Here is a 9,371-nt window from a genome sequence, read left to right as displayed (position 1 = left end):
GACCCAAGCCGCAGCCGCTGCTCCAAAGTGTTTGTGCCGCCACCGCCACACTCCAGCCCGTTACCTATTTGTACAGGTTTATATTTTTTAAGTACAGCATTGTTGTTTTTTTTCAGAGGCATTTAAAATAAAATTGTTAAGGCACAGCACCGCAGCCGTTGGTGTAGGCTTTTGACATTCACGGCGTGTCCCCACGTCCTCCCTCAGCTCTTCCCCTTGACAACCAGGTCACATTCCAATCAGATATGCTCACAGTTATTTTTTCCAGCTTTCTCCTTTTGATCAGCAGCAGCTTCCTGGGCAGGTGGAGAAAGGAGCTGTTAAATCACCCCCTTATGCAAGGGCAGGTCCCTTCATTCCCAAAAACACCCCCTCTCAATTGGGTCAGACACCCACAGCCCAGGAGCTCCATGGCTGCGCACCCGAAGTTGCTGACGGGCTGCATTTTTAATCGGTGAATGAATTCAGACGGCTCAAGAGGCCAGAAAACCCACACAAGGGCGAGCTCTGCTGTTTGTGTCCTGGCCAGCTGGGACACGCGTGGGCAGAGCTGGGCCATCCCCACCAGGACACAGCGGGAGCCGAGCTATGGCACATCAGCGTGTACCCTGGGTGAGCTGCAGCCTTCTCCCGTCATCCAAGCTTTCTCCTCACAGGCAACAAGGCACTAAAAGCACCTTCCACCCCTCTCTCCATCAAGATTAATTAATAATTGGTGTTACTCAAGTCAAATCCTATCACACCCCTCCAAGATCACATCAGGTCGCACTGAGGGCAGGGATCAGCTGAAACCTCCATTCCACCTCCCACCACATGCCCTTCCAAAGGCAAGTCACACCACCACTCCCCTTGGAGACACTTCTGGTGTCCTACTCCCCAGCCTCCCCCTTTTCCCGCTCCTCAGTGCCCCACGGCCAGCTCCACGCAACCTCCAATATCCAGCAACTTCCACTTCACCACACAATGCTGCAGCAGAGACTTCCCTTCCACCACTTTCTACAGCATGGGGGAACAGCTCGGTGACAGTGGTTTTCAGCTCATTAATACTCCCTATGTTTCCACTTAGTGCAAAGTTGGAATGAAAGCACATTCCAAACCAAATTTAAGGAAACTAGTACAGCTGAAATGACAAAGTTCGCTTATTATACTTTTTCATAAAATGAAGTCTACCCTATAACTGATGACACATGCTAGCCGGAACGCTTCCCAAGTCCCTCCTGGCCCAAGAGCTGCAGACCAGCAGTGATGTCCTACCCCCACCCACTTTTGCTGGCTGCATCACTTTTGCTGGCTGTTGCTCCCTGAATGCCAAAACACCGGGGGCAGGACCTGACAATTACCGGGCACTGCAGTATTATTAAAAGCCTCCCAGCTCCAAAACAATAGCAGTTTCACATTACATATGATGCTTACACAACCTGAAAAGCTGCATAACATCTGCAGACTGGCACTGAACTTTAGCCAGCGCTACAGCTCTTTATGAGAACACTTATACAACCTCAAAAAAACCACCACACAAGGATTATTTATGCCTGCCAGGCATGTGTTAAGCCTTGCGTAAGGCAGTTTTGCAATACCTTTGTATGTAATCAGAGTTTAATAGATAGCTAGACCTGGGCAACGGCATAAACAGTTGGTCACATAACTTGACACATGAACTTTTGTGGATGCAACAGCTTTATTGGAATGAACAAGTGCAGAGAAACTTTTACTTGGGTGCAAGCAGCAACTGGCCAGTTCAGTTACCACCTCTGAGACGCAGCACAAGATGCAGGGTGGATTCTTTCTGGATGTTGTAGTCGGACAGGGTGCGCCCATCTTCCAGCTGTTTGCCAGCAAAGATCAGCCTCTGCTGGTCAGGGGGAATGCCCTCCTTATCCTGGATCTTGGCCTTGACATTCTCAATGGTGTCACTGGGCTCAACCTCCAGGGTGATGGTCTTCCCTGTCAGGGTCTTCACAAAGATCTGCATGCCACCTCTGAGACGCAGCACAAGATGCAGAGTGGACTCCTTCTGGATGTTGTAGTCGGACAGGGTGCGCCCATCTTCCAGCTGTTTGCCAGCAAAGATCAGCCTCTGCTGGTCAGGGGGAATGCCCTCCTTATCCTGGATCTTGGCCTTGACATTCTCAATGGTGTCACTGGGCTCAACCTCCAAGGTGATGGTCTTCCCTGTCAGGGTCTTCACAAAGATCTGCATGCCACCTCTGAGACGCAGCACAAGATGCAGAGTGGACTCCTTCTGGATGTTGTAGTCGGACAGGGTGCGCCCATCTTCCAGCTGTTTGCCAGCAAAGATCAGCCTCTGCTGGTCAGGGGGAATGCCCTCCTTATCCTGGATCTTGGCCTTGACATTCTCAATGGTGTCACTGGGCTCAACCTCCAGGGTGATGGTCTTCCCTGTCAGGGTCTTCACAAAAATCTGCATGCCACCTCTGAGACGCAGCACAAGATGCAGGGTGGACTCCTTCTGGATGTTGTAGTCAGACAGGGTGCGCCCATCTTCCAGCTGTTTGCCAGCAAAGATCAGCCTCTGCTGGTCAGGGGGAATGCCCTCCTTGTCCTGGATCTTGGCCTTGACATTCTCAATGGTGTCACTGGGCTCAACCTCCAAGGTGATGGTCTTCCCTGTCAGGGTCTTCACAAAGATCTGCATTTTCGCTGGAAGGGCAAAAATCCCTGCACTTTAGTTACTTTTCCCGTTCCCTCCCATGGGAACCCGCGACAAGGCCAAGCAGCAGGAGCCCAAGGCTGCCCACGGCGGCGGGAGCAACCCGGCCCCACCCGCGGTGACGTCACAACGGAGGGACCGCCCACACCCCAAGAAGGGCGGGCCACCGGCCCCATCCCCCTTCCCGCCCGCCACCATCTTGCGGGGCCGCTGCGCCTGCGCGGCTGCCATTTTGCCGGTGGCACCCCGCACTCCCGTCTCTGCCGCCGGCTCGTCGTGCTGCCGCCGAAAGAGAAGGCAACGCCCCTGCCAACCCCCGCCCGCCATCTCCTCAGCTCGCCATCTCCTCAGCCGCCTCCCCTTCCCGCCTCGACAGACACGCTTCTCCGCCCGCCCAGCACGCACCCAAGCCCTGCCGCCACCGCCGCCACGACAAGTGGCTCTACTCCTCCGTCTTCCCCGCGGAGGCACCGCGCACTCACCGCGGGGCTCGCAGGCCAAGCCGACAGCACAACACTCCCCGGAGCTTGCACAGTTGCAACTGCGCCACACATTCCCCTCCCGACCCTTATATAGCCTCTTCCGCTCCGCCCCCACCGCTCGGATCACTCCGCCAGGCACTATTTTCCTTGCGGCGCGCGCCGCAGCTGTGCTGTGCGGACGGAAGGAAGCGAGGCCCGGCAGCGCGGAGGAGTCAGCGCCTCGCGCGGTGTTGCGTCCTAGATTGCGGGGGGGGGGCCAGCAGTGAGCGCTCAAAGGAGCGCGGGGTAAAACCTGGCGTGGATCCGTCGGAGCGGGGCTAGGTCCCGCAGCGGCCTGCGGTGCCTCAGCGAGCCGAGGCCGCTCGACTTTCGGAGCCGCCCCGGTGGCTACGGCTTCTTGTGAGAGCCTTAGGCTTTATTCAAGGGATTTAAACCCCTGCAAGTTGTGCCCCTGTGTCAAAAGGACCTCCTTGATTTCCTTCCCTGGGGCAGGGTGAGGGGCAGTTCTGGGCCTGAGGTGCCTGTGTGGAGAGGGACCATTGTTTTAGTCCGGAGGAAGATGGGTATTTCTATTTAAGAAGTCTCTGACATGCTGTAGGGAGAGAAGCGGTGGGGGAGTGCGGCCTACCAACCCACGGGGACTGGCAGGGTGAAGCCTGCGGGCAGGGTTGTGCCAGGCCCTCAGTGCCACCATGGCCTGGGGAGCAAGGGACAGGGAAAACGTGTTGGTGTCCAGCTGACATAAGGATGCCAGCATGGCCGCTGGGGCCTAAGCAGTCCAAAGGGCAGGGACCACACCAGAGCAGGGCGGTCTCCTGCCAGAGGTTAGGGATCAGGCAGCCCAGAGAGGGGAGAGGTGAAGTGAGGGACAAAGGAGACCTGATGGACAGAGAGTGGAGTCCTGCGGTCTCTCTGCATGAGCTGTGAGCTGTGTATATATACACACAGTGAGTATGTGTCTATATATAAATAAATACACACACATAAATGGGAGTACGCGTCTGAGAGATAATGGAATGTATAACTCAGGACTAAGGCCTTGCCACCGAGGTAAAATGAATCATAAACAGAAATAATGATGCCTATTTCTTATTCTGTTCTCATAGAGCACCTTCTGGTGGATCTCTGTTGCGCTCACTTGGCTCCTGTGCCATCCTGGTCAAGCTGTACAGCGATTCAAGGGCGCAGCTGAGAACAGAACGGGGCTTTGTTTGCAACATTCGCGAGATGCCGTTGGGTTCAATCCGCCGACGCAATCCTTCGTTTGCCTGCACCCACGGAAACCGTTGCCTGACAAAGGGACGCAGATAACACCCGAGGCCACACACCAGTAGGAAGGGAGCAGAGGCCCAGCAACAGCTTTGTGATTGGTTTGAGGGGAACCGGCCTGCGTTTGCCTAACACATGGAGCTTTTACAGGAGGGGGATGCTCTGGGGAGCTTCTCAACTGCTGGTGCATTGCGTTTGTATTAAAACTTGGCATTGCAATAGTAATAGTAATCTCAAACACCCGGCTCGTTTAGCTGGGGAAAAAAAAAACAACCACCAAACAAAAGTCTTTAGCTTTCTTCTCAGGTTAGAACCACGCTCAGTGGCTTGTATAAGCCACAGTGTGCATTTGGAGCTGAACGAACATAAAAGATTGGAATAGCCTTTTAGATTTATGTCTTTTTTTAAGCATCCTAAGCTTATTTTTTTAGTTACAGAGCCAGCACTTGGGACTGGTCTGAAAATAGTCAAAAAGATGAGATAAGATGGAGTTTTGTAATGGGAATAAATTAAGATGATACAGTGCTGTTCTCCATCTAATTAGGGTAAGCAGCCAACCACTGAGCACCTTGGGCAAGTTTGTACCCGATGTCCGAATCAAATGGTGGAGCAGCACGCTCCTAAAGGTTCCGATTTCTGTTATATTCCGATTGCAAGGCAGATGTTAGGTCCTAATGCAACAGAGTCGTTAAATACGTATGGCTGCTTTGCACAACAGCACTGTCCTGAGCGGGGAGGGGCTTTCTGTGAACAAAGGCACTCCGTGTTTCTCCTGCGCTGTCTGCACGAGTACCCCTTGCTATGATTTCAAGACAAGCTTGGTGACCATGGCCTAACAGACCATGGGCTCTTATACTGACAAACACTGATTTCCTGTGCCAAAACGTCAGTCACTTCATGCCTATTATTACAAACTCTCTCAGGCAGGAACCATCTCTTGTATTCACGTGCAGGGTGTATTGCAGAAGTACAGCTGCTCAGAGAGGTCCTGTGCGGGGAGCTATTTACAGCAGTGATCTTCACACTTACCAGAGCTGTAGCCAAACATTTGGCTCAAAATAACAACTGAAAGTAACACCAGTAAATAAATAGCACAAGGAGCATTTTAACCACTCTGGCAGAAAATGTCATTTTACATCTGTGGCTAGCCAGCTCTCCCTACCAGAGCGCGCTGGATATGCCGTTGATAACTGAACAGTGCAGATAAAACAGCTGGTAACTGAACTGTAGATAAAAGCTGTTTCAAGCTCTACATGGGCTTTGGTCTCTCTGTGCCATACCTTTCGGCCTCTGAAGAGTTTCCTGGGCAAGACACAACCATGCGAGCTGTACAACCTCAGGAGATCAAAGCAGGGAGCTTCTTTCCCGAGAGCCCCTCCGACCTGCACCCAGCGAAGCCTGAGCATCCAGCCTGTAAGCATCCAGCTGGAGCAGGGCAGCAGAGGCGAGGGGATGCCACAGAGCCAGGAAGAACCTCCTGCAGCATTGCAGACGGTGAGTGCAGGCACCTGCGACGTCCCGGTGCTTAGTCTTTGGTGGGGGGATGTGGTGCAGAGACCCTGAGAGTGGAGAGGGTGCAGAGAGGTTTGGAGTTAGCCAGCTGTGCTAGGTTCTGGGGCAGAGAGGTGACAGGCAGGGCTGGCAGGCTGGCAGGCCACCAACCCCGCATTTCAGGGTTTGGTGCTTCCTTCCCCCCCGGCTTTGGGGCTGCTCGGTGCCTGCAGGGCCATAGTGTGGCAACGAGATACCTGCAGAGACAAGAAAATCTTGTGTGTGCATAGATCTGAGGAGAACCAGGTCATTAAAAAACAACATTTCGTGTCACTGGGTAACCGTCACTGTGGGCCTTTTTGGGCAGGATCGTGGTGCCGTTTTCTGTTGTTTAACCCTGGATAAAATACATCCCAGAAGGTGGGGGAAAAAAAAGAAAACAAGTGGAGATGCCGGGGATTGAACCCGGGACCTCATACATGCAAAGCATGCGCTCTACCGCTGAGCTACATCCCCCTGCTCCGCGCTGGGGACCCTGCCTGCCGGCCAGGTGGGTACCAGGCGGGGGTCGCGCTCCCCTGCCCGTCTTCCTCTTCCTCCTCCTCTTCCTCCATGGTCTGTGTGCGTAGAGGGAAAGGCAGAGCGGGGCCCAAGCCTGGCATGGAGCTGCCAGTGCTGTACGGCCGGTGTTCAAACAGGTCTTGGAACTACGGGAACACTCTAGGTTCGTACGTACAATACTGTTGTTTTTTTTTTATTCTCCGTCGGAAATTAGAAAAATACATGCCGGAAGAAAAAAAAAAATACCGCAAAAGAAGAAAAAATACACCACCTCCCCGTCGGGGAATCGAACCCCGGTCTCCCGCGTGACAGGCGGGGATACTCACCACTATACTAACGAGGACGGGCGATAACGAGCTTCCAGCGGGCCGGCCCATGCTCGAGCACCCGCTGCGGGGCGCCGTTGCCGCCTCACCCGCGGGAAGCGGTTCTTGCCTCAGAGACCCCCCCTTGGGTAACCGCCCGCGGTGACACCCGCCCCAGCCGACTCCGGCCTCGGCCCCTGCTCCGCGGCAAAAGCACCCTCCAGATGAAAGAAATAAAACATCCTCTGCCGAAACCCGGGATCGAACCAGGGACCTTTAGATCTTCAGTCTAACGCTCTCCCAACTGAGCTATTTCGGCCGCTGAAAACCCCCTCGGTGGCCGTGGATACGACCCCGCCCAGCGCACCCGTGCGTGCTGCTGTCCGCCGCCGCTGCCGCCCGCCCTCCCCACGCGGGGTTCACCCACGCGGTTCCTGGGGCGCTCGGGTGTTCCCCCCACCCCCGCCCCACTTTCCAACGGCCGCAGGGCGGGGTGGGAGGCCCAGGCCCCCGCTCAGAAGGCGCCCTGCGGAGAGTGGCGGACGCCCCTTTCCCTCCCCGGCTTCAAAAAGGCGTCTCTGCCCGCTTTACCTCGCCTCCCCACAGGCTGCCGCCGCAGGGGGGAGTGAGTGTGACGCAGCCCCGCGGTCACGCGCTGCACTCGCGCGTCACTGATAAACCCCTCCGCGGCGGCCGCCAGGGAAAAACGGCAACGGGGAATAAAAGGCACGCTGTCTCCCCGTCGGGGAATCGAACCCCGGTCTCCCGCGTGACAGGCGGGGATACTCACCACTATACTAACGAGGAAAGGCGCAGCTACACTTTTTCCCGCCCTCTGATATACGGACGCAGCCGTCCCGCAGTGCGTCCCGCACCGAGCGGAGCCGCCTGCTCGCTCCGCGCTGCTCCCGCCGCCGCTGCGGGGATCAGGAGGCTCGGGGGGGGAGGGGGAGCCATTTGCTCACTGGTCCCACCGAGCGATACGTCCATATTTGCTGTGCACAACGTCCCCAACAACTAGGGGATGTAGCTCAGTGGTAGAGCGCATGCTTTGCATGTATGAGGCCCCGGGTTCAATCCCCGGCATCTCCACTTGTTTTGCCTCCGCCCTGGAGTAAAGACGGCGGAGTTTTTTTGCCAAGCCCGTTGTGCTTGTTTCCTCAGATCGTGTCCCGAAGGAGACGTAATTTCAGTTTTGTAATTTGCAAATAGGCTCGATATTTTCCTTTGTTTTCTTCCCTCCCATCAGCACTGAGCAGTTTGCAAACTTCTGCTGCAATCCTTGCTGGAGAAAGGCACCCAGCCAAGAGCTTGCAGCACCCTCCTGCCTGCAGATATTGCTAAACATTACGCCGTTGCAGCATTTACATTATAAACATAACAGGCTATTTTCCTTCTTGCTCGAAAACAAAAGTTGTTGTTTCATCAGCATTAGATATTTTTAAGGCTTCCTTGTGCCCTGGCCTGCAGCCCCTGTGGTGCGTGGAACAGGGGCAGTGATGGGCGCAGGCACGCAGCCTGCTCTGGGCTGGGGTCGCACCAGCTTCCTCCAGAACGTGGGGACACGAGGGTCACGGCCCACACCTCATATCAGGGTATCACAAGCAGCAGCAAATTAACACAGCCTGAGCGCAGGGTTCACCAAGGAGGAAAAAGATTCGCCGAAAGGGAAGGTAAACTCAAGCCGTACATTTTCTTGTGGAACTACCAAAATTTCTTGCTCCAAAAGGAGCAGGTGGCACAGTTAAAAGCGGCCCCGTTTCCAAAAAGCTGCTGTGTTCCCAAAAGTGCTCCAGCCCTTGAAATGCCAGGTTGGCCAGACCATACAGAACGGTACTGGCAAACCACGGAGCAGAGCAAGGGCACCAGCAGAGCCCAGTGCTTGCAGCACCAAGTCAGGGATGAGAAAGATTTGAAAAAAAATTACCGAAAGCAACATTAAAGGATACTCTGAACTCATGACAAAGCCCTAGAGAAGCAGGAAAAGAAATATTAGGACTGCACTGCGTCTGGCTGGGCTGGAGTTGATTTCTTCATAGCAGCCCATATGCTGCTGTGTTTTGGGTTTGTGACTAGAACAGCGTTGGTACAGACCCGTGTTTTGGCTGCTGCTGAGCAGTACTTGCACAGCGTCAAGCCTTTCTCTTTCCCCCGCCCTCTGCTTCCCCCATGAGCAGGCACCGGGAGGGGACACAACCAGGACAGCCGACCTGAGCTGACCTAAGGGACAGTCCCTGTCACATAACATCACGCTCAGAGACTGGCTGGGCATCTTGTGGGAAGGGGTGAGCAATCGCCTTTGCATCATGTGCTTGGGTTTTTTTTTTGGGGGGGGGGGGGGGTTCCCCCCTCTTCCCTTCACTAATTATCTCAACCCATGAGTTTTCTCACTTTTGTGCTCCCTGTCCTCTGCCCCATCCAGCCGGGAGCCTAGGGAGCGAGCCAGTGGCTGCGTGCTGCTCAGTTGCTGGCCAGGGTCAACCCAACACGAGGACCAAAGGTACAGTCTGCACTTGGATCTGCAGTCACACAAGAGGAATGCTCTACAAGGGTCTAAAACTCTGCTTATTGCAGCATCCCACATGGAAACCA

General features: G+C 54.8%; 1 protein-coding gene and 5 non-coding genes across 7 annotated transcripts; 1 reads left to right on the top strand and 5 right to left on the bottom strand.

Moving 5' to 3' along the window:
• Positions 1–1,659: 1,659 nt before the first annotated feature.
• UBC (ubiquitin C) lies at positions 1,660–3,397 on the bottom strand. Of its 2 annotated transcripts, none has more exons than XM_074606965.1 (2): positions 3,154–3,397; positions 1,660–2,661 (listed from the first exon to the last, which is right to left on the bottom strand). In XM_074606965.1, the coding sequence occupies exon 2, from the start codon at positions 2,654–2,656 to the stop codon at positions 1,739–1,741; it is 918 nt and encodes a 305-aa protein (XP_074463066.1). In that variant the 5' UTR covers positions 2,657–2,661; positions 3,154–3,397; the 3' UTR covers positions 1,660–1,738. The 2 variants fall into 2 exon arrangements, with proteins under 2 accessions (XP_074463066.1, XP_074463067.1); XM_074606966.1 differs by having other exon boundaries at positions 3,077–3,212.
• A 2,960-nt stretch (positions 3,398–6,357) lies between these two features.
• TRNAA-UGC (transfer RNA alanine (anticodon UGC)) lies at positions 6,358–6,429 on the bottom strand. Its single transcript has one exon. It is a non-coding gene; the product is annotated as a tRNA-Ala (tRNA).
• A 316-nt stretch (positions 6,430–6,745) lies between these two features.
• TRNAD-GUC (transfer RNA aspartic acid (anticodon GUC)) lies at positions 6,746–6,817 on the bottom strand. The gene has a single exon. It is a non-coding gene; the product is annotated as a tRNA-Asp (tRNA).
• Positions 6,818–7,025: 208 nt separating this feature from the next.
• TRNAF-GAA (transfer RNA phenylalanine (anticodon GAA)) lies at positions 7,026–7,098 on the bottom strand. The gene has a single exon. It is a non-coding gene; the product is annotated as a tRNA-Phe (tRNA).
• A 416-nt stretch (positions 7,099–7,514) lies between these two features.
• TRNAD-GUC (transfer RNA aspartic acid (anticodon GUC)) lies at positions 7,515–7,586 on the bottom strand. The gene has a single exon. It is a non-coding gene; the product is annotated as a tRNA-Asp (tRNA).
• A 213-nt stretch (positions 7,587–7,799) lies between these two features.
• On the top strand, positions 7,800–7,871 carry TRNAA-UGC (transfer RNA alanine (anticodon UGC)). The gene has a single exon. It is a non-coding gene; the product is annotated as a tRNA-Ala (tRNA).
• The last annotated feature ends 1,500 nt before the right edge of the window (positions 7,872–9,371 follow it).

This window comes from Larus michahellis, chromosome 13 (assembly GCF_964199755.1).
Source record: "Larus michahellis chromosome 13, bLarMic1.1, whole genome shotgun sequence".
In the NCBI taxonomy this organism is placed as follows: domain Eukaryota; kingdom Metazoa; phylum Chordata; class Aves; order Charadriiformes; family Laridae; genus Larus; species Larus michahellis.
Note: the sequence above shows the minus strand (reverse complement) of the source record. Positions and strands in the feature narration are given on the sequence as shown.